The 26,994-nt window shown below is 42.5% G+C and overlaps 1 protein-coding gene across 1 annotated transcript in view; it reads right to left on the reverse strand.

The window, feature by feature from the left end:
* RNF31 (ring finger protein 31) overlaps positions 1-26,994 on the reverse strand; it is a 43,131-nt gene that overhangs the window by 16,005 nt on the left and 132 nt on the right. Inside the window, 9 exon segments of the mRNA XM_030970684.1 lie at positions 1,706-1,990; positions 3,799-4,401; positions 6,015-6,133; positions 8,751-8,829; positions 10,257-10,313; positions 12,344-12,499; positions 18,653-18,811; positions 20,380-20,532; positions 26,443-26,490. Of these exon segments, the coding sequence (XP_030826544.1) occupies positions 1,706-1,990; positions 3,799-4,401; positions 6,015-6,133; positions 8,751-8,829; positions 10,257-10,313; positions 12,344-12,499; positions 18,653-18,811; positions 20,380-20,532; positions 26,443-26,487 (1,656 nt within the window). The 5' untranslated portion in view covers positions 26,488-26,490.

Below are 26,994 nucleotides of genomic sequence, written 5' to 3' on the forward strand. Positions count from 1 at the left end.
GGACCAGTATGGACCAGTATGGACCAGTACGGACCAGTATGGACCAGTACGGACCAGTATAGACCAGTATGGACCAGTACGGACCAGTAAAAACCAGTATGGACCATTATGGACCAGTATGGACCAGTATGAACCAGTATGAACCAGTATGGACCAGTACCAGTATGGACCAGTATGGACCAATACAAACCAGTAAAATTCACCAAAATCCCCATTTTTGGACCCAAAATCTGCCTAATTTGCATATTTTGCACCAGTACAAACCACTTCAAACCCTGCCCATGCCCTTATATGGCAATTAAGCCCCTCCCACCCCTTAAGCCCCTCCCACATTTAATTTCCCACCCTTTCCTCAATGAACCAAAGCCCCGCCCCTGAAATGTTGGAGCCCCGCCCACAATTTCCGCCATTTTGGGCCCGATTTTTGCCTTTGTAAATTCAAATTCTAAGCCCCGCCCCCAAATCCCGCCATTTTGAAATTAACTTTTAAGCCCCGCCCCAAATGACGCCATTTTGAATTTCACCTTTAAGCCCCGCCCCCAAATTCCACCATTTTGTTCCATCTGTGAAGCTCCGCCCCCAAATTCCAAAAATTTTGATTGACATTTTTAGCCCCGCCGCCAAATCCCACCATTCCAAACCTCATTTGCAAAGCTCCGCCCCAAATTTGAATTTAAATTTTAAATTTTTTTGTATTTAAATTTTAGGCTCTGCCCCCAAATTCGGCCATTTTGGACCGAAATTTTAGGCTCCGCCCCAAATTGGAAGCCCCGCCCTCAAATTCAGCAATTTGGGAACCAATTTCCGCCATTTTGGACCCAAATTTTAGGCCCCACCCCCAAATTCGGCCATTTTAGATCCAAATTTTAGGTCCCGCCCCCAATTTCCGCCATTTTGACACCTATTTCCACCATTTTTTGACCCAAAATTTAAGCCCCACCCCCATAAATGTTGAAGCTCCACCCCCAATTCTCTACCAAAAATTTAGGCCCCGCCCCCAAATTCCTGGAAATTTTTGATCCAATTTCTGCATTTTTAGACCCAAATTTTAAACCCCGCCCCCAAATTTCCGCCATTTTTGGATCTTAACCAAATCGCTGAAGCTCCGCCCCCAATTTCCGCCATTTTACACCCAAATTTTAAGCCCCGCCCCCAAATGCCGCCATTTCAAAAATCTATTTCCGCCATTTCGGACAAACTTTTTTATGCCCCGCCCACAAAAATTGAAAGCTCCGCCCCCAAAATTTCCACCGTTTTTGGACCTTGCCCCAACAGTTGAAGCTCCGCCCCAAATTTGGACCCAAGTTTTAGGCTCCGCCCCCAAAATTCCGCCATTTTGGAACCAAATTTTTAACCTCACCCCCAAAATGTTAAAGCTCCGCCCTCAATTTTGGACCAAAACTTCAAGCCCCGCCCACAAATTCGGCCATTTTGGACCCAAAATTTGGGTTCTGTGTCAAATTCGGCCATTTTGGATTTAAATTTTAAGCCCCGCCCCCAAATCAACCATTTTGGACCCAAAATTTTAGGCTCCACCCCCAAATTCCGCCATTTTGAAACCTCATTTTGTCTTTTTGGGCCCACAATTTTAGGCCCCGCCCCCGAATTCGACCATTTTGAATTTAAATTTTAAGCCCCTGCCCCCAAATTCCGCCATTTTGGTCCCAATATCCACCAATTGAACTTAAGCCCCGCCCCCTCTCACCTGCTGCTTCCTCCGACCAATCAGAATGCGGCGTGCGCGCTCCGGCTGCCCCTCCCCCTCCAGCCACGCCCAGGCGGCCTCGGCCAATGAGAACGGGCCAAGGGAGGCCCCGCCCTCTTTTTCCTCAGGCCCCGCCCCCAGGAGGTCCTTGAGGACCCCGGCGAGGCGGCCCCGGAAGTGCCGGATCTGGGAATCGGGGCTGGGGGCGGGGCCGGAAGCTTCCGGAAGGTCGGACAAGGGGGCGGGGCCAAGGGATTCTGGGGGGAGGCCCTGGGACTCGGCAGCCTGGGAGAGAAAATTCCAGAATAAATCCTCAAATTTGCATAAATTTCCATGAGAAACTTTTAAAATTATCAGAATTTGTCGCAAAAAGCCCAAGATTTACAAAAATTGCCGCAAAAATTTTCAAATTTGTCAAAAAAGTCACAGAAATGTTAAAATTTAACGAAAATTTTCCAAAATTTTCAAATTTGTGGAAATTTTTTCACAAAAAAACCAAAATTAACAGAAATTTTGACTAAAAATATAAATTTTTAAAGAATTCTTCTTAAAAAAACCTCAAATTTTATTTTTCAGAGAAACTCCCAATTTTAGCAAAACTTCCATAAAAATCTTCATCAATTTTTTTTTTAAAAAATCCAAAATTCACAAAAATCTCCACAAAATTCCTAAAATTTTTTAAGATTAAAAACCCACTGAATTCATAAAAATCTGAACAAAAATCCTGAAATTTGTCACAACTTTTTCACAAAAATCCAATTCTTTACCAAAATGGTCACAAAAAATCAGAAATTTGCAAAAAAATTTCACAAAAATCCAAAAATTGTTTCACAAAAATTCCTAAGTTTTACAATATTTCCGGCAAAATCTTTAAATAATTAAAAACTTGTACAAAAATGCCCAAAACTCCCACCAAAAAACCCAAATTTATTAACTTTTTTGACAAAAATACCAAAATTCATTAAATGTTTCCAAAAAACCCTCAACTATTTCAAAATTCTCTTTAAAAATCGAAATTCATCAAATTTGTCCACAAAAATCTTCAAATTCCTCAAATTTTGTAAAAAAATCCCAAATTTACTGAAATTTATACAAAAATTCTCAAATTTAGTTTTTTAAAATTTCCAAATTCACAAAAAATTGGACAAAAATCCCAAAATTTGTCAAAATCCTTCGACAAAATTCTTCAAATTTATGAATTTCCCACAAAACCCCGAAAATTCCTCACAAGATTTCCACAAAATTTTCTATTTTCCCAAAAAATAATTTCAATTTTCCAAAAATCCCCCAAAATGTCCCAAAATTCCGAAATTTCCCCCGAAATCTTCTCAAATTCCTTCTGATGTTGCCAAAATTTTTAAAAAATTCGGGAATTTTCCCCCAAATTTCACAAATTTTTAGGAATTTCCTTGGAAGTCTCAAATTTCACAAAAAAAATTCCAAAAATTCACAAATTTTCCCCAAAATGCCCCAAATTTGCCCCAAAATTTTCTCAAATTGGACAAAAATTTGCATAAAAATTTAAAAAATTCTCCAAAATTCCCCAAATTTGTCGAAATTCCTCTCAAAACTCCCCCAGCTTCCTAAAAAGTTTTCCAATATTTCAAAAATTGGAGGAAATTTTAAAATTGCTCCAAATTTCACTTTCTCCAAAATTCCCGAAATTTTTCCAGAGAATCCTTCTCAAAATTCCACAAGAACTTCAAAAATTTCTCAAAATTCCAGAAATTTTCCCCAAAATTCCCTCAAAACATTTGAAAAATTCCTCCAAAATTCAAAAAATTTGTAAAAATTTCTAAAAAATTGGAAAGAATCCCAAAAATTCCCGCCAATTTTCCCCAAAACTCAACAAAATTCACACAAAAATCTGAACAAATTTGGATTTTAAAAACTCCAAAATCTTTAAAAAATTCATAAATTTGGAAGATTTTTTACAATTTTAAAAAATTCCCCAAAATTTCTCAAAATCTCCTTTAAATTCCCTCGAAATTCACGAAATTCCCCAAAAATTTCCCCACAATTTTCCCCACATTTTATAAAAATTCCCAAACTGCCCCCGAATCCCCGATTGTGCCCCAAGTTCCGCCGCTCACCCGGACGAGCTCCACGAGGCGCCGCCCGTCTTCCAGAAGCTTCCGCTGCCGCAAAGCATCACGGGAAGGGGCGGAGCCACCGCCGGAAGTGACATCAGCAAACCCGGAAGTGCCGTTTTTCTCATCCCCACGACACGGTTCAACACCGGAAGTGGAATTCCCGGAACCGGAAGTGGATTTTCCCGCACCGGAAGTGGATTTTCCCGTACCGGAAGTGAGTTTCGCAAGGCCGCAGGTCACCTTTCCAACACCGGAAATTGTTTCTGCGACACCGGAAGTGACATCGGCAGACCCGGAAGTGACTTTCTTGACACCACAAGAGGCGGAGTCCGACCCGGAAGTTGTTTTGCCCACACCGGAAGTTGTTGTATATCCACCAGAAGAGGCGGGGCCAGAACCGGAAGTGGCAGCCGCAAACCCGGAAGTGGTAGAAAGAAAAGCAAGAGTGGGCGTGGTCACGCCGCAAGTGACGTCATCCGAGGGGGCGTGGTCAGCGCCGCAGATCTCACAGCGGGGGGCGTGGCCTCGGTTGAGGAAGGTGCAGCGGGGGCAGGGCCAAGGCGGGCAGGGGGCGGGGCTTGGCTGGGAGGGGGGCGGGCTTGGCTGAGGAAGAAAAAATTCACAAATTTTACCCCAAAATTCACAACATTTGACCTCGAAAACTCAATTTTTACCCTCAAATTTCAATTTGCGAACAAAAAATTGCATTTTTTGCCCATAATCCCCTTCCTGTTACGAAGATTTCAGGGTTTTGGCCCAAAATTCAATTTTTATATCAAAATTTCCATTTTTTTTACCAAAAATTTTGTCTTTCCCCCTAAAGAAAAATTGTTTTAATCTTAAATTTTATTTTTCTCTAAAGTTCCAATTTTTCTCCTCTAACATTTGCCTTTTGAAGAAAATTTTGATTTTCCCCCTAAAAATTCAAATTTTTGTCCAAAAATTTCATTCTCCCAAAATTCCAATTTTGTTACCAAATTTTCACGGCACAAACTTTTAATTTTTTGATATAAAATTTTTGATATAAATTTAATTTTTGATATGAAATTCCCAATTTTTTGCACAAAAATTTAATTTTTTATATAAAATTTCTGATATAAATTTCAATTTTCATATGAAATTCCCAATTTTATTGCACAAAAAATTAATTTTTTATGCAAAATCTTTTGTATAAATTCCATTTTTGATATAAAATGCCATTTTTGTTACAGAGTTTCATTTTTGCTATACAACTCCCATTTTTTGGTCTGAAAATTTCAGATTTTTTGTATAAAAATTTTAATTTTTCATATAAATTCCCCATTTCTTTGTATGAAAATTCCATTTTTTGCACAAAAATTTTATTTTTTATATAAAATTTTTGATACAAATTTCCTTTTTTAATATAAAGAATTCCAATTTTTGTTTACATAAAAATTTTAATTTTTTCATAAAATTTTTTAAATTAATTCCATTTTCGGTATAAAATTCGTTTTTTGCGCAAAAATTTAATTTTTTATATAAAATTTTTGGTATGAATTCAATTTCTGATATAAAATTCCCAATTCTTTTGCACAAAATTTTGATTTTTTCATATAAAATTTTTGCTATAAATTTCAATTTTCCTATAAAATTCCTAATTTTTTGCACAAAATTTAAATTTTCTGTATAAAATTATTGGTGTAAATTCAATTTTAGATATAATATTCCCATTTCTAAATTTAATTTTTTCTATAAAATTTTTGATATGAATTTTCATTTTTAGTATGAAAGTCCCATTATTTGATACAAAAATATCATTTTTTTGCACAAAAACTTAATTTTTTATATAAGATTTTCGGTATTAATTTTATTTTTGCTATAAAATCCCAATATTAGGCACAAAAACTTAGTTTTTCTATATAAAATTGTTGACAGAAATTTCAATTTCGATATAAAATTCCCAATTTTTTGCACAAAAATTTTATTTTTTTCTATAAAATTTTTGGTAATTCAATTTTGGATATAAAAATTCCCATTTTTTTGTGCAAAAATTTAATTTCTTCTATACAATTTTTGATATGAATTTTCATTTTTGATATAAAACTCCCATTTTTTGATACAAAAATGTCATTTTTTTGCACAAAGATTTAATTTTCTCTATAACATTTTTGGTGTAATTTCCATTTTCGATATAAAACTCCAGTTTTGATATAAAATTTCACTTTTGATATAAATTTTTTACCACAATTCCTCACCTGGGGTCTGCGGGCGAGCCGGGGTCTCTCGCACACGTGGCACAGGACGCGCTGCGGAACGTTCCGGAAGGTGCAGCTGCGGCACTCCCAGCCCTGCCCCTCCCCCGCCTCCGCCTCTCCTGCAAAAAAAACCCCAAATTTCCCTTTTTTCACCCCAAAAATTCCCAAATATTCTGCCCTAAAATCCCCTGGATTTTTACCCCAAAATTTGAATTTTTCCCGCTCGAAAATTCCCTTTTTTCACCCAAAACCCCCAATTTTTTTCCACAATTTTTTTTTTCTTACACCAAAATTTTGCTGTTTTCCACCCAAAATTTTCAGGTTTTTGTCGCCAAACGTTCTCACTTTTCCACCCAAATTACCCACAATTTCCCTTTTTTTCCCCAAAAAAATTCCAATGTTTCCCATAAAAACCTCCAATTTTCCTTCAAGAAAACTCTGATTTTTTTCCCACTAAAACTGGCATTTGTACCCCAAAAAAATCTGCATTTTTTCCACCCACAATTTTTATTTTTTCACCAAATATTCCCATTTTTTTCCTGCAAAAAATCCCATTTTAGCCCCACGAAAAATTGCCATTTTTCCACCCAAATTTTGAATTTTTCTCCCCAAATTTCCGTTTCCCCAGAAAAAATCCCGTTTTCGCGTCAAAATTTTGCTTTTTCCCCCAAAATTTTCTCATTTTCCCCAAAACTTCCCCCTTTCCCCCTAAAATTCCCATTTTTTCCCCCAAAAATCCATTTTCCCACCAAAATTCCCAAGTCTCTTTCACCCAAACTTCCCCATTTTTTCTTAAAATTCGGTATTTTCTCCCCAAAATTTGCATTTTTCTCACCCAAAATTCTCATTTTGCACAAAAATTCCCCTTTTTTCCAAAAAAATCTTTTTTCCACCCCCACTTCGTGAGTGAAAAACTCCAAAAATTCACATTTTTCACCCCCAAAAACTCGGATTTTTTCCTCCAAACCGGAGGTTTTCCCACCCAAAAATGCCCTTTTTCCCCTGTTAACATTTGCATTTTTTCTACCCTAAAATCCTGGATTTTTTCCCAAAAAAAGCAGAATTTTTCTACTGAAATTCAGATTTTGACCTCAAAATTCCCAAAAAAACTCCCCCAAAAATCCCCAAATTGCCCCAAAAATTTCCTTAAAGAATAACCCCAAAATCCTTTAAAATCCCCCAAAAATTCCTCCAAAATCCCCCCAAAAATCCCAAAATTCCCCCTAAAATCCCCCAAGTTTCCCCCAAATCTCTCCAAAATTCCCAAATTTCCCCCAATGCCCAAAAATTTCCTAAAAAATTCCCAAAATTTACCACTAATTCAAAAAAAAATTCCCCAACTTCCCCTGAAAAATCTCCAAAATATCCCCAAATTTTCGGCCCCAAATCCAAGAATTTCCCTAAAAGGCCCAAAAAATTCCCTAAAAAATTCACCCCAAAAATTCCCTAAAAATCATCTCCCAAAATTTCCCAAAAAATCCCCAAAAAAATCTGCCAAAAATCCCCCAAAATTCCCCAGAAAAATCCAACAATTCTCTCCAAAATGCCTCCAAAAATTCCCCTTAAAATTCTCAAAATTCCCCAAAAATTTCCAAAAAAAATTCACCTGAAATCGCCACAAAAATCATAAAAATTCCCCCAAAATTCCCCAAAATTGCCAAAAAAATTCTCCCAAAAATTCCCTAAAAAATTCACCCCAAATTCCACCAAATTCCCCCCAAAATTTCCCAAATTTTAACAAAAACCCCAAAAATTCCTCCAAAATCTCCCAAATTACCATGAAATCATCCAAAAATAGCAAAAATGCCACAAATTTCCCCCAAAATTCCCTAAAATCCCCCAAATTCCTCCCCAAAATCTCCAAAATTTCCCCCAACTGTTCCCAAAATGCCCCAAAAAATCTCCCCAATTTTCCCCAAAACTCTCCCAAAATTGCCCCAAATCCCTCAGAAATTCCCCCCAAAAATTAAAATAAAAATCCCCCCAAAATCCCCCGAATTTTCCCCAAAATTTCTTCCAAAAATCTTTCCAAAAATTCCCCCAAACTCTGCAAAAATTCCCCCCAAAATCCCCCAAATTTTCCCAAGAGCGCTCCCAAAATCCCTCAAAAATTCCCCAAAAAATTAAAAAAAATCACAAAAATGTCCCAAACTTGACCAAAATGCCCTGAATTTCCCCCAAAATCCCTTCCAAAAATTTCCCACAAAATCCCCCAATTTTCCCAAGAGCGCTCCCAAAATCCCTCAAAAATTCCCCAAAAAATTAAAAAAATAAAATGCCCCAAAATGCCCCAAATTTGCCCAAAATCCCCCCAAATTTCCCCTAAAATCCCCCCAAATTCCTTCCAAAAATTTCCCCCAAAATCCCCCAAATTTCCCCCAAAATCTGCAAAAATTCCCCTGAAATCCCCCAAATTTTCCCAAGAGCGCTCCCAAAATTCTCCGAAAAATTCCCCAAAAAATTTAAAAAAAATAAAAATCCCCAGAATGCCCCACATTTGCCCCAAAATCCCCCACATTTGCCCCAAAATCCCCCCAAATTCCTTCTAAAAATTCCCCCCAAAATCCCCCAAATTCCCCCCAATCTGTAAAAATTCTCCTGAAATCCCCCAAATTTTCCCAAGAGCGCTCCCAAAATCCCTCAAAAATTCCCCCAAAAATTCCCCCCAAAATTAAAAAAACCTAAAAATCCCCAAAATGCCCCGAATTTGCCCCAAATGCCCCGAATTTGCCCCACCTGGGTTGGTGTCAGAGCGCCCCCGGCCGGCCGGGAGCAGCGAGGGCGTCACGGGGAGCGCGTCCGACAGCAGCGGCCCCTGGGGGACAAACAGCACCGTACGGACCAGTATGGACCAGTATGGACCAGTATAAACCAGTATGGACCAGTATGGACCGGTACGGACCAGTACGGACCAGTATGGACCACTACGGACCAGTATGGACCAGTACGGACCAGTATAAACCAGTACAAACCAGTATGGACCAGTACAGACCAGTATAAACCAGTATAAACCAGTACAAACCAGGTTGCTCCCACTAATTGGTTTCTATGGTGGTGCTGCCCCCAGTGGTCATTGATGGAATTGCAACCATTGAAACGCCAAACCAGTACAAACCAGTACAAACCAGTAACCCCAAACCTACTCCCAGTTCATCCCAGTTCATCCCAGTACATCCCAGTTCCCCCCCAGTAAGTCTCAGTACCCACAAACCAGTACAAACCAGTACAGACCAGTACAAACCAGTAAGCTCTCACTAATGGGTTTCTACGGCGGTGCTGCCCCCAGTGGTCACTGAGGGAATTGCAGCCATTGAAACACCAAACCAGTACAAACCAGTACAAACCAGTACAAACCAGTAGCTCCCAGTAACCCCAAACCTACTCCCAGTTCACCCCAGTTCATCCCAGTAACCCCCCAGTAAGTCTCAGTACCCACAGACCAGTACAAACCAGTACAAACCAGTACAAACCAGTAAGCTCCCACTAACGGGTTTCTATGGTGGTGCTGCCCCCAGTGGTCATTGATGGAATTGCAGCCATTGAAACACCAAACCAGTACAAACCAGTACAAACCAGTTCATCCCAATGGCCCCAAACCTACTCCCAGTTCATCCCAGTTCATCCCAGTTCATCCCAGTTCCCTCCCAGTCCGAACCAGTAGCTCCCAGTAACCCCAAACTGCCTCCCAGTCCCTCCCAAGCCATTGCCAGTGTGAACCAGTATGGACCAGTATGGACCAGTGCCCTCCCAGTTTCAACCAGTAAAAACCAGTATAAACCAGGATAAACCAGTATGGACCAGGATAAACCAGTGCCCTCCCAATTCCCTCCCAGTTAGAATGACAACAAACCAGTATAAACCAGTGTAAACCAGTGTAAACCAGTATAGAACACAAAGCAGTGCTCTCCCAGTAAAAACCAGTATGAACCACTACAAACAATTGCCCTCCCAGTTCCTTCCCAGTTGCAATATGTTAAAACCAGTATAAACCAGTATAAACCAGTAAAAACCATTATAAGCCACTTCCCTCCCAGTTCCCTCCCAGTTCAAACCAGTATAAACCAGTTCCCTCCCAGTTTAAGCCAGTTTAACCCAGTACAAACCCGTACAACCCAGTATAACTCAGTACAAACCAGTACAAACCAGTATAACCCAGTATAAACCAGTACAAACCAGTACAACCCACTACACCCCAGTACAACCCAGTACAAACCAGTACAACCCAGTACAAACCAGTCTCACCTCATCCCCTCCCAGTAAGATCTGGGTGAAGAACTGCGGGTTCGGGTGTTGGTTCTGCTGGGGGAGAAGAAAAACCAGTATGGACCAGTATGGACCAGTACGGACCAGTATGGACCGGTATGGACCAGTATGGGCCAGTATAGACCAGTATGGACCAGTATGGACCAGTATGGACCAATATAAAAATCCCCATTTTTTCCATTTTTTCCCATTTTAACCCTTTAACTCCCTCCCAGTCCCCTCCCAGTTTATCCCAGTTCCTTCCCAGTACAAACCAGTAACCCCCAAACCCCAAACCAGTACAAACCACTACAAACCACTACAAACCAGTACAAACCAGTAACCCCAAATCCCCGTATTTCCCTCACTTTTAACCCTTTTTTTCCTGTTTTCACCCATTTTTCCCCAATTTCCCCCCTCCCAGTACAAACCAGTACAAACCAGTACAAACCAGTAACCGTAAATCACAAGTTTTAACCCTTTCCCGCCACATTTCCCCCCATTTTTAACCCTTTAATCCCCTCCCAGCACCCCCAAACCCCTCCCAGTTTATCCCAGTTCCCTCCCAGTACAAACCAGTAACCCCCAGTCCCAAACCAGTACAAACCAGTCCAAACCAGTAACCCCAAACCCCATTTGCCCCATTTTAACCCTTTCTTCCCCATATTTCCCCCATTTTTAACCCTTTTCTCTCCATTTTTTCCCCATTTTTCCCCATTTTTTCCCCTCCCAGTCCAAACCAGTCCAAACCAGTATAAACCAGTAACCCCAAATCCCCATTCCCCCGTTTTTAACTCTTTGACCTCCATGGTTCCCCATTTTTAACCCTTTCTTCCCCATTTTAACCCTTTTCTTTCCATTTTTTCACAACTTTCCCCCATTTCACCCCCTCCCAGTCTGTCCCAGTACAAACCAGTAACCCCAAATCCTCATTCCCCCACTTTTAACCCTTTCTTTGCCATATTTCCCCATTTTTAACCCTTTTTCTCCCATTTTAACCCTTTCCTCCCCAATTTTTCAGTTTTTCCCCATTTTATCCCCTCCCAGTCCAAACCAGTCCCTCCCAGTCCAAACCAGTAACCCCAAATCCCCATTTCCCCTATTTTTAACCCTTTCTTCCCCATATTGCCCCCTTTTAACCCTTTTTCTCCCATTTTCCCACATTTTTAACCCTTTTGCCCCATTTTTTCCCCATTTTCCCCCTCCCAGTCCCTCCCAGTACAAACCAGTAACCCCAAATCCCCATTTCCCCCACTTTAACCCTTTTTTCCCCATTTTTTCCTCATTTTTAACCCTTTCTTTCCCATTTTTTGCTGTTTCCCCCCATTTTTCTCCCTCCCAATACAAACCAGTACAAACCAGTAACCCCAAACCCCCATTTTTGCCCATTTTTAACCCTTTCTTCCCCATATTCCCCCCTTTTTAACCCATTTTCCCCATTTTTCCCCATTTTTAACCCTTTTTCCCCATTTTTTCCCCATTTTCCCCCTCCCAGTCCAAACCAGTACAAACCAGTAACCCCAAACCCCCATTCCCCCATTTTTAACCCTTTCTTGCTCAAATTTTACCCATTTTTAACCCTTTTTCCCCCATTTTTAACCTTTTCTTCCCCATTTTTTCACCATTTTTTCCCCATTTTATCCCCTCCCAGTCCAAACCAGTACAAACCAGTAACCCCAAACCCCCATTCCCCCTATTTTTAACCCTTTCTTCCCCATACTGCCCCCCTTTTTAACCCTTTGTTCCCCATATTTCCCCCATTTTTAACCCTTTTTTCCCTCTTTTTAAACCTTTTTTCCCCATTTTTTCCCCATTTTTCCCATATTCCCCCTCCCAGTCCAAACCAGTCCAAACCAGTAACCCCCAAACCCCATTTGCTCATTTTTAACCCTTTTTCCCCATTTTCCTCCTCCCAGTCCAAACCAGTCCAAACCAGTCCAAACCAGTAACCCCAAACCCCATTTGCTCATTTTTAACCCTTTCTTCCCCATATTTCCCCCATTTTTAACCCTTTCTTCTCCGTTTTTTCCCCATTTTCCCCCATTTTTTCCCCGTTTCTCCCCCTCCCAGTCCGTCCCAGTACAAACCAGTAAGAGCAGGTCCAGCTCTGCCCTCAGCACGAGGACGTCGGCGGTGACGGCGGCCACCAGGGGGGGGTGGGGCCCGTGGGGGGGCGGGGGGAAGCTCAGCCCCTCCCCCGACTCCTCCGTGTAGCCCAGCAGCTTCAGCACGGCCCGGCCGCCCTGCAAAGGCACTGGGGCTTACTGGTTTGGACTGGTTTGGACTGGGAGGGGACTGGGAGGGGGGAAAGGGTGAAAAAATGGGGAAAAACGGTGAAAAAATGGGGAAAAAAGGGTTTAAAATGGGGGAGATATGGGGGGAAAAGGGGAAAATGGGGATTTGGGGTTACTGGTTTGTACTGGTTTGGACTGGTTTGGGGTCTGGGGTTACTGGTTTATACTGGGAGGGGACTGGGAGGGGACTGGGAGGCGGGAAGGGTGAAAAAAATGGGGAAACAATGGGGAAAAAAGTGTTAAAAATGGGTACAATTTGGGGAAAAATGGGGATTTGGGGTTACTGGTTTGTACTGGTTTGGGAGTGGGGGTTACTGGTTTGGACTGGGAGGGACAGGGAGGGGGGAAACGGTGAAAAAATGGGGAGAAATGGGGAAAAAATGGTGAAAAAAGGGTTAAAAATGGGGAAATTTGGGGAAAAATGGGAAAAGTGGGGTTTTGGGGTTACTGGTTTATACTGGTTTGTACTGGTTTGTACTGGTTTGTACTGGTTTCTACTGGTTTGGGAGTGGGGGTTACTGGTTTGTACTGGGAGGGAACTGGGAAGGGGAAAACAGCGAAAAACCGGGGAAAATGGGGAAAAATGGGGGGAAAAGGGTTAAAAGTGGGGGAGATATGGGGAAAAAAGGGTTAAAAGTGGGGAAAATATGGGGAGAAATTGGATAGAAGAGGATTTGGGGGTACTGGTTTGTACTGGTTTGGACTGGTTTGGGAGTGGGGGTTACTGGTTTGTACTGGGAGGGGACAGGGAGGGGGGAAAGGGTGAAAAAGCGGGGAAAATGGTGAAAAAATGGTGAAAAAAGGGTTAAAAATGGGGGAGATATGGGGAAAATGGGGAAATGGGGATTTGGGGTTATTGGTTTGTACTGGTTTGTACTGGTTTGTACTGGTTTGTACTGGTTTGTACTGGTTTGGGGTTACTGGTTTGGACTGGGAGGGGATTTGGGGTTACTGGGAGGGAGTTAAAGGGTTAAAAACGGGGGAAATGGGGAATTTTTTTTTATACTGGTTTGTACTGGGAAAGAATGGGAGGCGAGAAATGGGCGGGGCTCAGAGAGAGTGGGCGGGGCTTGGAGAGAGTGGGCGGGGCTTGGAGAGAGTGGGCGGGGCTTGGTCCAAATGGGCGAGGCTTTAAAAAGAGTGGGCGTGGTGTAGAGGAAGTGGGTGGGGCTTAGCAAGTATGGGCGGGGCTCGGAGGGAGTGGGTGGGGCTTAGAGAAAATGGGTGGGGCTTGGAGTGGGTGAGGTTTCAAGGGAGTGGGTGGGGTTTCAAGAGGGGGTGTGGCTTAGAGGGAGTGGGTGTGGCTTGGCAATAGTAGGCAAGGCTTTGGAATAAGTGGGTGGGGCCTAAGGGGAGTGGGTGTGGCTTAGCATAATGGGTGGGGCTTAGGAGTGGGAGTGGCTTTAAAAGCAGTAGGTGGGGCTTAGAATGGGTGTGGTTTCAGAAAAAAGTGAGTGGGGCTTAGATGGAGTGGGTGTGGCTTACAGGGAATCAATGACGCTTCAATGAAAGTGGGTGTGGCTTAGAGGCAGTGGGTGTGGCTTTCAGTGAGTGGGTGTGTCTTTAAACTGAGTGGGTGTGGCTTAGAGTGAGTGTGGCTTAGATTAAAAGGGTGTGGCTAAGAGGAAGTGGGTGGGGCTTAAAGGCAGTGGGAAATTATTTACAGGGAGTGGGCGTGGCTTGGAGGGAGTGGGTGGAGCTTTAACAGGAATGGGCAGGGCTTAGAGTGGGTGGGCTTTTGAGGGAGTGGGCGGGGCCTACAAAGAGTGGGTGGAGCTTAAATAGGAGAGGCTTAGGCAGAGTAGACTGGGATTTAGAGGAGTGGGTGTGGCCTAGAAAAGGGGGTGTGGCTTAGAAACGGACAAGGCTTTAAAGAAGAGGGCGTGGCTTTGATGCAGTGGGTGTGGCTTAGCAGGGGCTTAGGAGGAGGTGTGGCTTAGGAAAAGTGGGTGGGGCTTTAAAGGGAGTGGGTGCAGCTTGGAATGAGTGGGTGGGGCTTAAATGGAATGGGCGTGGCTTAGAGGAAGCAGATGGAGCTTTAAAGGGAGTGGGTGCAGCTTAGGGGGAGTGGGTGGGACCTAGAAAAAAGTGGGTGTGGCTTAGAGACAGACAAGGCTTTAAAGGAGTAGGCGTGGCTTTGGCACAGTGGGTGTGGCCTAGCAGAAGTGGGCGTGGCTTAGAAAAAGCGGACAGGGTTCTAAGTGGAGTGAGTAAGGCTTAGAGTGAGTGGGTGGGACTTTGAACAGTGGGCGTGGCTTAGGAAGAGGTGTGGCTTAGGAAAAGTGGATGGGGCTTTAAAGGCAGTGGGTGTGGCTTAGAGGGAGTGGGCGGGACCTAGAAAAAAGTGGGAGTGGCTTAGAGACAGACAAGGCTTTAATGGACTGGGCGTGGCTTGAATGCAGTGGGTGTGGCTTAGCAGAAGTGGGCGTGGCTGAGGAAAAGTGGGCGGGACTCTAAACAGTAAATGGGGCTTAGAGAGAGTGGGTGAGGCTTTAACGAGAGTGGGCGTGGCTTCGGAGGAGGGGTGTGGCTTAGGAAAAGTAGGTGGGGCGTTAAAGGGAGCAGGAGGGGCTTCCATTGTATGGGCGGGGCTTACTTAGCTGGAGTGGGTGGGGCTTAAACAGAATGGGTGTGGCTTAGAGGAAGTGGATGAGGCTTTAAAGGGAGTGGGTGTGGTCCAGAAAAGGGGGCGTGGCTTAGAGACAGGCAAGCCTATAAAGAGTGGGTGTGGCTTGGATGGAGTGGGTGGGGCTTAGCAAAAATGGGTGTGTCTTTAAATGGAGTGGGTGGGGCTTAAAGGGAGTGGCCGGAGTTAAGAGTGGGTGTGGCCTGGAGTGGGTGTGGCTTCGCTGGAGTGGGCGTGGCTTAAAAAGAAATGGGTGGGGCTTAGAGGGAATGGGTGGGGCTTAGAGGTGGGGCTAAGATGAAGTGGGTGGAGCTTAGAATGAGTGGGCGGGGCTTAGGGGAAGTGGGCGGGGCAAAGGGAAGAATGGGTGGGGATTTGTAGATTAAAAAAAATTTTTTTTTAAATAAAAGGGAATTTTGGGGGAAAAAGAAGAAAATTTGGCAAGTTTCAAGAGATGAGGACAGAAGACAAGTTTGGGTCCAAAAAACTGAATTTTAGGCAAAAAAATTTTCGAGTTTTTAAGAAAAAAATGTAGAAAAATGGAATTTTTTTTTTTTTAAAAATTGAGGTTTTTTAGGAGGAAAAAAGAGAATTTTGGGAATTTTTTTGGGGGAGTCTGACCTGGGTGGCTCCCATGGCAGATTGAAAGGAGAAAAAACAAAATTTTTGGGGGAAAAATTGGAATTTTTGATAAAAACCATGAATTTTGGTAAAAAAGGGGATTTGGGAGAAAAAAAATGGAATTTTGGTGGAAAAAATGGGGAATTTTTGGGGAAAAAAGGGAATTTTGGGGGAAAAAAGGGAATTTTTATTTTCTCAGTTCTGCTCAGATGAATTTTGAGGGTTTTAAAGCGGATTCTTGGGGAGAAAAATCAAATTTTTGGCTCAAAAAAATCGAATTTTTGCAAAAAAACCCCAAAATTTTGGGGAGAAAAGGGAAATTTTGGGGAAAAAAGAAAATTTGAGGATTCAAAAAAAATTCTGGGATTCCTCATGAATTTTTGATGGAGACAAAACCCAAATTTTTGGCAAAAACCTGAGATTTTGGTTAAAAATTTGGATTTTTTTTAGGAAAAAATGGAATTTTTGGGGTTAAAAAAGGGAATTTTGGGATTTCAACGAAAATGTTGGAATTCCCAAAGGATTTTTGGGGTCCTCAAAGGAAGTTTGATGGTCATCCAAAGCAATTCTGGGCGAAAAAACCGGATTTTTGGGCAAAAAATAAATTGGAATTTTGGGAAAAAATGCAGAAAAATTGAATTTTTTTTTTTTAAATAAAGGAATTTTGGGGGGAAAAAAGAAATTTTTGGGAAAAAGCAGAATTTTATTTTCTCAGCTCTGCTCAGATGAATTTTGAGCGTTTTTAAGGGCATTTTTGCGGAGGAAAAATCAAATTTTTGGGTCCAAAAAAATCAATTTTTGGGAAAACAACCCCAAATTTTGTGGATTTTTTGGGGATTTTTGGGTGAAGTTTGTGGATTTTTTGAGGGAATTCTTTGGGTGCATTTTGTGGATTTTTTGTGGATTTTTGGGTGAATTATGGGGATTTTTGAGGGGATTTTTTTGGTTAATTTTGAGGATTTTTTGGGGATTTTTGGGTGAATTTTGTGGATTTTTGGGAGGATTTTGTGTGAATTTTTTGGATTTTTTGGGGGATTTTTTTGGGTGAATTTTCGGTATTTTTGAGGGGATTTTTGGGTGAATTTTGTGGATTTTTGGGGATTTTTGGGGGAATTCTTTAGGTGAATTTTGGGTATTTTGGGGGCATTTTTGGGTGAATTTTGTGGATTTTTTGGGGGGATTTTTTCGGGTTTGAATTTTGTGGCATTTCTGGGATTTTGGGCAAATTTTGTGGCTTTTTTTGAGGATTTTTGGGTGAATTTTGTGGAACTTTTTTTTTTTGGGTGAATTTTGTGGATTTTTTTGGTATTTTTGGGTAAATTTTGGGGATTTTTGGGGGGATTTTTTGGGGTGAATTTTGTGAGTTTTTTGGGATCTTTGTGAGGATTTGGGGGGATTTTTGAGTGGATTTTTGGGTTGATTTTGTGGATTTTCGGGGGAATTTTTTGGGTGAATTATGGGTGTTTTTGAGAGGATTTTTTTGGTTAATTTTGTGGATTTTCGGGGAGATTTTTTGGGTGAATTTTGTGGATTTTTTGAGGGAATTTTTGGGTGAATTTTGTGGATTTTTTGGGGATTTTTGGGTGAATTTGGGGATTTTTGGGGGATTTTTCGGGGTGAATTTTGTGGATTTTTGAGGGGATTTTTGGGTGAATTTTTGTGGATTTTTTGTGGGGATTTTTTGGTGAATTTTGTTGATTTTTTTGGGTGAATTTTGGGTATTTTTGGGGGCATTTTTGGTGAGTTTTGTGGATTTTTTTGAAGACTTTTGGGTGAATTTTTGTATTTTTTGGGGAATTTTTGGGTGAATTTTGGATTTTTGGGGGGAATTTTTGGGTGATTTTTGTGGGTTTTTTTGAGATTTTTGGGTGAATTTTGTGGATTTTTGGGGATTTTTTGGGTGAATTTTGTGGATATTTGGGGATTTTTGGGTGAATTATGGGTATTTTTGAGGGAATTTTTTTGGTTAATTTTGTGGATTTTGGGGGGGATTTTGTGTGAAAATTTTGGATTTTTGGGGGATTTTTGGGTGAATTTTGTGGATTTTTCAGGGGATTTTTGGGTGAATTTTGTGGATTTTTTGGGGATTTTTTGGGTGAATTTTGGGGATTTTTGGGGGATTTTTCGGGGTGAATTTTGTGAGTGTTTTGGGATTTTTTGTGTGGATTTTTTGAGGGATTTTTGTGTGAATTTTGTGGATTTTTGAGGGGATTTTTGGGTGAATTATGGGTATTTTTGAGGGGATTTTTTTGGTTAATTTTGTGGATTTTTGTGGGGATTTTTGGGTGAATTTTTTGGATTTTTGGGGGGATTTTTTTGGGTGAAGTTTTGGTATTTTTGAGGGGATTTTTGGGTGAATTTTGTGGATTTTTTGAGGAGATTTTTGGGTTAATTTTCAGTATTTTTCAGGGGATTTTTGGGTGAATTTTGTGGATTTTTTGAGGGGATTTTTGGGTGAATTTTGTGGATTTTGGGGGGAATTCTTTGGGTGCATTTTGTGGATTTTTTGGGGATTTTTGGGTGAATTTTGGGGATTTTTGGGGGGATTTTTTGTGGTGAATTTTGTGAGTGTTTTGGGATTTTTTGTGTGGATTTTTTCGGGGGATTTTTGGGTGAATTTTTGTGTATTTTTGAGGGGATTTTTGGGTGAATTTTGTGGATTTTTGGGGAATTTTTTGGGGTGAATTTTGTGGATTTTTGTGGATTTTTGGGTGAATTTTGTGAATTTTTTGGATTTTTGGGGGGATTTTTTGGGGTGAATTTTCGGTATTTTTGAGGGGGTTTTTGGGTGAATTTTTTGGATTTTTGGGGGGATTTTTGGGTGAATTTTGGGGATTTTTGGGGGGATTGCTGACCTGGATGGCTCCCACGGTGGATTTGAAGACGGGGTTGCCAAACCGGACGCCCCTCCAGTGGCGGGGCGGGCGCGGGCTCAGCAGGTTCCGCCCGTACTTTTCCAGAATGTTCAGCGCCGTCCGCAGCTGCTCCAGGCCGTGGGGGAGACCGCCGGGATTCTGGGGGGAAAAAAGGAAATTTTGGGGTTTTGAGGAGAAAACCAAAAAAATTTTGGGGAAAATTGGTGGAAGTTTGGGGTTAAGGTGGAGAAAAATCGGGAAAAAATGGGCAAAAATCGCAAATGAATTGGGGATAATCGCTAAAAAGATTTCGCCAAAATTCACCAAAAAAATCTCCAAAAATGCCCTCAATGTGCACAAAATCCACCCAAAAAATCCCCCCAAAAATCCAAAAAATTGACCCAAAAAATCCCTAAAAATGCACAAAATTGACCCAAAAAATCCCCAAAAAATCCACAAAATTCAGCCAAAATTCCCCCCAACCCCCCCCAAAAAAAAAATCACCCAAAAATCCAAAAAAACCCCCCCCAAAATCCCCCCACAAAATCCCCAAAAAAAATCCCCTCAAAAAACCCCACAAAAGTCCCCAAAAAGCAAATAAAAATCCCCCAAAATATCTCAAAAAATCTCAAAAAAACCTCCAAAAAATCCCATTAAAAATCCCAAGAAATCCCCTTAAACTCCCCCCAAAATCTCATGAAAAAACCAAAAAAATCCCATTAAATTTCATAACAAATGCCTTAAAATCATAAAAAATCCCCTCAAAAATCCCTTTTAAAATCCACAAAAAATCCCATAGAACCCCCCCAAAAATACCAACAAAAAACCCCCAAAAAGTCACAAGAAAATTCCAAACAATCTCAAAAAATCCCCCAAAAATCCTAAAAAAATGCCATAAAATCATTAAAAAATCCCCCAAAAATCTCAAAATAATCACTGAAAATCTCCCGAAAATCAGCAAAAAACTCCCACAAAAGCCTTTAAAAATCACTAAAAAAATCCCATAAAATCCCTAAAAAATCCCCAGATATCGTTATAAAACCCTCCAAAAATCCCAAACAAAATCACCCCAAAAAATCCCTAAAAATCTCCAAAAATTCCAAAAAATCACAGAAAATTTCCCTCTAAAATCACAGCAAAAATCCCAAAAAGTCCCCCCCAAAATCACAAAAAATTCTCAAAAAAATGCTCAAAAAATCTCCAAAAAATCCCACCAAAATCCCATAAAATCTCCCAAAAATTCCATTAAAAACCTTCAAAAATCCCATAGAACCCCCGCAAAAAACCCCCCAAAAATTAGCAGAAAATACAAAAAAATTCACCAAAAAATCCCAAAAAATCACCCCAAAAATCCTGAAAAAATGCCATAAAATCATAAAAAATCCCTCAAAAAATCACTAAAAATCTCCCAAAAATCAGCACACAAGTCCCATAAAACCCATTAAAAATCCCTAAAAAAACCCCATAAAATCCCTAAAAAAATCCCAGATATCGTTATAAAACCCTTCAAAAATCACCCAAAAATTTCCAAGAAATTCCTAAATAACCACCGAAAACTCCAAAAACACCACAGAAAATTTCCCCCAAAAACACAGAAAAAATCACAAAAAAATCCCCCAAAAAATCCTCGAAAAATCTCTTAAAAATCCCACTAAAATCCAACAAATCCCATTGAAAACAACTTTAAAAATCCCATGAAAAACGCGATAAAATTGTGATTTCCTCACCCACTCCAGGTTGTCCCTCAGGAGCTGCCGCCCCTGCAGCCGTTGCAGTTTCTGCGTCGGCGGCAGCGGCAGCCGCAGCACCGGGCCCAGCTCGGGGGGCTCGGCCTCAGCCGGGCAGCGCAGCAGCGCCCCCTCCAGGGCAGCCCGCAGCTCCTGAGGGGAAAATGGGGGAAAAAATCAGAATTTTGGGAAAATTTGAGGGTTTTTTGGGGGAAAAATCTGGGAATTTTGGCGGTTTTGGGGCGTTTTTTTAAGGGGTTTTTGGGGGGCTTGGCCTCAGGCGGGCAGCACAGCAGGGCCCCCTCCTGGGCAGCCTGCAGCTCCTGAGGGGAAAATGGAGGAAAAATGGGAATCTTGGGAGAAATATATGGAATTTTGGGAAAATATGGGAAAATTTGGGGGTTTTTGGGGAAACAACGGGAATTTTGGGGGTTTTAGGGTTTTTTTTTTAAGGGGTTTTTGAGGGGGTTTTTGGGGGACTTGGACTCAGCCGGGCAGCACAGCAGAGGCTGCTCCACAGCGGCCCCGCAGTTCCTGAGAGGAAAAATCGGAATTTTTAGGGAAAAACTGGGAATTTTGGGAAAATGTGGGGGTGTTTAGGGAAAAAAATGGGAATTTTGGGAAAATTTGGGGTTTTTGGGGGAAAAATCTGGGAATTTGGGGGGTTTTGGGGTGTTTTGTTAAGGGGTTTTTGGGGGGCTTGGCCTCAGCCGGGCAGCACAGCAGGGCCCCCTTCTGGGCAGCCCACAGCTCCTGAGGGGAAAATGAGGGAAAAAATGGGAAATTTGGGGTTTTAGGGGAAAATTCAGGAATTTTGAGGATTTGGGGAAAAAAAATCTGGGAGTTTTGAAGGGATTTGGGGGTTTTTTTAAGGGGTTTTTGGGAGGGGTTTTGGGGGCTCAGCCTCAGCCAGGCACTGCAACAGCGCCCCCTCAAGGCAGCTCCTGAAGGAAAAATTCAGGAAAATTTTGAATTTTGGGGGAAATTTATGGAATTTTTGGAAAATTTGGGAATATTATGGAGGAAAATGGGAATTTTGGGGGGATTTGGGGGTTTTTAGGGCGTTTTTTGGGGGCATTTTGGGGACTTCAGCCTCAGCTGGGCAGCAGAGCAGGGCCCCCTCCAGGGCAGCCCACAGTTCCTGAGGGGAAAATTCGGGGAAAATTTGAATTTTTGGGGAAAAAAAGGGAATTTTGGAGAAAATCTGGGCGTTTTCAGTGAAAAAAAGACAATTTTGGAGTTTTTGTTTGTTTTTTTTTTAAGGGGTTTTTGGAGAGGTTTGGGGGGCTTAGCCTCAGCTGGGCAGCACAGCAGAGGCTGCTCCAGAGCGGCCCCGCAGTTCCTGAGGGGAAAAATTTGAATTTTTGGGGAAAAAATGGGAATTTTGGGAAAATTTGGGAGTTTTGGGGAAAAAAACGGGAATTTTGGGGGTTTGGGGGGAAAAACTGGGAATTTTGGGGGTTTTGGGGTACTTTCAGGGGTTTTTGGGGGGTTTGGGGGGCTTGGCCTCAGCCGGGCAGCACAGCAGGGCCCCCTCCAGGGCAGCCTGCAGCTCCTGAGGGGAAAACTCGGGAAAAAATGGAAATTTTGGGAGAAATTTATGGAATTTTTGGGAAAATGTGGGGATTTTTGGGGAAAAAAGTGGAATTTTGGGGGTTTTGGGGGCTTTTTTAAGGGGTTTTTGGGGGGCTTAGCCTCAGCCAGGCAGCACAGCAGAGGCTGCTCCAGAGCGGCCCTGCAGTTCCTGAGGGGAAAAATTGAAATTTTTGGGGAAAAAATGGGAATTTTGGGAGAAATTTATAGAATTTTGGGAAAATGTGGGGGTTTTGGGCAAAAAACCTGGAATTTTGGAGTTTTTTTTTTAAGGGGTTTTTGGCGAGGTTTCGGGGGCTAAGCCTCAGCTGAGCAGCACAGCAGAGGCTGCTCCAGAGCAGCCCCGCAGTTCCTGAGGGGAATATTCGGGAAAATCGGAATTTTTTTTAAATTTATGGGATTTTGGGGAAAATCGGGAATATTGTGGGGAAAAAATGGGAATTTTGGGCAGATTTTTGGGTTTGTAGGGCGTTTTTTGGGGGGATTTTGAGGAGCTCAGCCTCAGCCGGGCAGCACAGCAGGGCCCCCTCCAGAGTAGCCCACAGCTCCCGATGGGAAAATTCAAGAAAAAATTGAATTTTTGGGAAAAAATGGGAATTTTGTAGAAAATTTGGGTTTTTTTGGGGAAAAAACTGGAATTTGGGAGGTTTTGTTTTTTTTTTTTTTTAAGGGGTTTTTGGGGGGTTTGGGGGACTTGGCCTCAGCTGAGCAACACAGCAGGGCCCCCTCCAGGGTAGCCCGCAGCTCCTGAGGGGAATATTCGGGAAAAATCAGAAGTTTTGGGGGAAAAAATGGGAATTTGGGAGAAAAATTGGGAATTTTGGGGATTTTTGAATTTTTTTTAAGGGTTTTTGAGGGGCGGTTTGGGGAGCTAGGCCTCAGCCAGGCACTGCAACACGGACTCCTCCAGGGCAGCCCACAGCTCCTGAGGGGAAAATGAGGGAAAAAATGGGAAATTTGGGGGTTTTAGGGGAAAATTCAGGAATTTTGAGGATTTGGGGAAAAAAAATCTGGGAGTTTTGAAGGGATTTGGGGGTTTTTTTAAGGGGTTTTTGGGAGGGGTTTTGGGGGCTCAGCCTCAGCCAGGCACTGCAACAGCGCCCCCTCCAAGGCAGCTCCTGAGGGGAAAATTCAGGAAAATTTTGAATTTTGGGGGAAATTTATGGAATTTTTGGAAAATTTGGGAATATTATGGAGGAAAATGGGAATTTTGGGGGGATTTGGGGGTTTTTAGGGCGTTTTTTGGGGGCATTTTGGGGACTTCAGCCTCAGCTGGGCAGCAGAGCAGGGCCCCCTCCAGGGCAGCCCACAGTTCCTGAGGGGAAAATTCGGGGAAAATTTGAATTTTTGGGAAAAAAAAGGGAATTTTGGAGAAAATCTGGGCGTTTTCAGGGAAAAAAAGAAAATTTTGGAGTTTTTGTTTGTTTTTTTTTTAAGGGGTTTTGGGGAGGTTTGGGGGGCTTGGCCTCAGCTGGGCAGCACAGCAGAGGCTGCTCCAGAGCGGCCCCGCAGTTCCTGAGGGGAGAAATTTGAATTTTTGGGGAAAAAATGGGAATTTTGGGAAAATTTGGGAGTTTTGGGGAAAAAAACAGGAATTTTGGGGGTTTTGGGGGAAAAACTGGGAATTTTGGGGGTTTTGGGGGCTTTTTAAGGGGTTTTTGGGGGGTTTGGGGGGCTTGGCCTCAGCCAGGCAGCACAGCATGGCCCCCTCCAGGGCAGCCTGCAGTTCCTGAGGGGAAAAAGGGGAAAAATGGGAATTTTGGGAGAAATTTATGGAATTTTGGGAAAATTTGGGGGTTTTGGGGGAAAAAAGTGGAATTTTGGGGGTTTTGGGGTTTTTTTTAAGGGGTTTTTGAGGGGTTTGGGGGGCTTAGCCTCAGCCGAGCAGCACAGCAGAGGCTGCTCCAGAGCGGCCCCGCGGTTCCTGAGGGAAAAAATCAGAAGTTTTGGGGAAAAACTGGGAATTTTGGGAAAATGTGGGGGTGTTTAGGGAAAAAAATGGGAATTTTGGGAAAATTCGGGGGTTTTGGGGGGAAAAACTGGTTATTCGGGGGGTTTTAGGGTTTTTTTTAAGGGGTTTTTGGCGAGGTTTCGGGGGCTAAGCCTCAGCTGGGCAGCACAGCAGAGGCTGCTCCAGAGCGGCCCGCAGTTCCTGAGGAGAAAAATCGAAATTTTTGGAGAAAAAACTTGAACTTTGGGAAAATTTGGGGTTTTTTGGGAAAAACGAGAATTTTGGGAAAATTTTGGGGGTTTGGGGGAAAAAACTGGGAATTTTGAGGGTTTTGGGGTATTTTTCAAGGGGTTTTTGGGGGTTTGGCCTCAGCTGAGCAACACAGCAGGGCCCCTCAAGGGTAGCCCGCAGCTCCTGAGGGGAAAATGCGGAAAAAATGGGAATTTTTGGAAGAAATTTCTGTAATTTTGGGAAAATTTGGGGGTTTCTGGGGAAAAACTGGAATTTTGGGGGTTTTGGGGTTTTTTTTAAAGGGGTTTTTGGGGGGGGTTGGGGGTGCTTGGCCTCAGCCGGGCAGCACATCAGAGGCTGCTCCAGAGCGGCCCCGCAGTTCCTGAGGGAAAAAATCGGAATTTTTGGGGAAAAAATGGGAATTTTTGGAAAATTTGGGAGAAAATTTGGATATTATGTGGATTTGGGAAAAAAATCCGGGGGTTTTGGAGGGATTTTGGTTTTTTTAGGGCATTTTTGGAGGAGTTTTGGGGGTTCAGCCTCAGCCAGGCAGCACAGCAGGGCCCCCTCCAGGGCAGGCTGCAGTTCCTGAGGGGAAAATTTGGGAAAAATCAGGGTTTTTTTTAAATTTATGGGATTATGGGAAAGTTTGGGAATGTTGTGGGAAAAATGGGAATTTTGAGAGTTTTTTGGTTTTTTTTAAGGGATTTTTGGGGGGTTTTAGGGGGCTTGGCATCAGCCAGGCACCACAGCAGCGCTCCCTACAGGGCAGCCTACAACTCCTGAGGAGAAAATGTGGGGAAACCGGAATTTTTATGGGAGAAAAGGAAATTTTGGGAAAATTTGGGAGTTTGGGGGCAAATGCGGGAGTTTTGGGGCAAAAAATGGGAATATTGGGGGCTTTTGGGGTGCCCAGCCTCAGCTGGGCAGCACAGCAGGGCCCCCTCCAGGGCAGCCCGCAGCTCCTGAGGGGAAAAATTGGGAAATTTGGAAAAATTCGTGGGTTTTAGGGAAAAATTCAGGAATTTTGGGGATTTAGGAAAAAAATCTGGGGGTTTTGAAGGGATTTGGGTTTTTTTTTTAAGGGGTTTTTGGGAGGGGTTTGGGGGCTCAGCCTCAGCCAGGCAGCACAGCAGGGTCCCCTCCTGGGCAGCCCGCAGCTCCTGAGGGGAAATGTCAGGAATTTTAGGAAAATTTGGGAATTTTGTGGGAAAAAAAGAGATTTTTGGAAAATTTGGGGCATATTGGGAAGTTTGGGAAAAAAATCTGGTGGTTTTGGGTGGTTTTTAGGGGATTTTAGGGGGATTTTTAAGGCATTATTAAATGGATTTTATGTTTTTTTAGGAATTTTTTTAAAGAAATGTATGAGATTTTTCAGGGGTATTTGGAGATTTTTATCGGATTTTTTGGGTGACTTTGGTGATTTTTTAGGGATTTTTTTGGTGAGTTCTTAGGGCTTTTTGTTGGATTTTTTGGGATGATTCATGGAATTTTTAGATTGTTCTTGGAGATATTTTTGGGTGATTTTTGAGTATTTTTCAGTGGTTTTTAAAAGGATTTAATGGGATTTTTATCAGGTTGTTTTGGGATGATTTTTGGGGATTTTTTTTCTATATTTTGGGGGAATTCTGGGGGGTTTTGAGGGCTCAGGTCAAACCAGGGTACCTGAGCAGGGCCCCTTCCAGGGCAGCCCACAGCTCCTGAGGGGAAAATGGGGGAAAAAATGGGAATTTTAGGAAAATTTGGGGGTTTTGGGGGAGAATTCAGGAATTTTGAGGATTTATAAAAAAAAATATTCAGGGCTTTTGGGGGAAAAATGGGGTTTGGGATGGAATTTATGGGAATGTGGGGGGCATTTTAGGGGATTTTTGGGCCATTTGGGTGGATTTGGGAGAATTTGAGGGTTCTGAGGGAGAAATGTGGGGGATTTGTAGAAATTTGGGACAAATTTGGGAGATTTTAGGGGAGTTTAAGGCAAGTTTGGGGGGATTTGATAAGATTTCCTGGAATTTTAGGAGGATTTGGGGGGATTTAGAATAATTTTGGGGAATTTGAGAGGATTTGGGGGGGATTTAAGGGGATTTGGGAGGATTTTGAGGGTTTGGTGGAAATTGGGGGGAAATTTGGGACAAATTTGGGAGATTTTGGGGGATTTGAGGAGGGATTTAGGGAATTTGGGCAAAATTTGGGGGGCCTGGAAGGGATTTGGGGGAATTTTGGGGGATTTGAGGGAATTTGGGGGATTTTTCAGAGGATTTGGGGAGATTTTGGGGTTTGAGGGGGCTCACCTGGAGAGACCCCAAATCTGGGGGGTCTTTGGGAAGGTCTGGCATCACCTGGGGGAGAAAAAGAAAATTTGGGGAGATTTTCGGGAAATTTGGGGAAATCTTAAGGTATCTGGGAAAATTTTGGGTGTATTTGAGCTAAATTTTTGACTATTTCAGAGACATTTTAGGTTTATTTTGCCTCTTTGAACCCCCGAATTTGGAGTGTTTGGATCACCTTAAAAGCCCCAAATTTTGGTGAATTTTAGGGTTTTTTGGACAGCCAATTTTAAGGGTGTTTCAACAGCCTGGGGCTTTTTAACCTCCCAAAAATTTGGGAGGATTTTGGGAGAAATTTTGAGGGTCTTGAAGCCGCCTCAGCCCACCCAAATTTAGGGCGGGTTTGGGGCCTCTTAACCCCAAAATTTTGGTTTTGGAGGATTTTTGGAACCTTTTCCAACCCCATTCAAAAAATCTGGAATATGAGCCTGCGGGGCCCCAATTTCGGGGGAATTTTGGGGGGGTGGTCTCTAGATGAGTTTGAGATGTGCCCCCCCGCAACCCCCCCAAAGTTTG

This window comes from Camarhynchus parvulus, unplaced genomic scaffold (assembly GCF_901933205.1).
Source record: "Camarhynchus parvulus unplaced genomic scaffold, STF_HiC, whole genome shotgun sequence".
NCBI classification, from domain to species: Eukaryota; Metazoa; Chordata; class Aves; order Passeriformes; family Thraupidae; genus Camarhynchus; species Camarhynchus parvulus.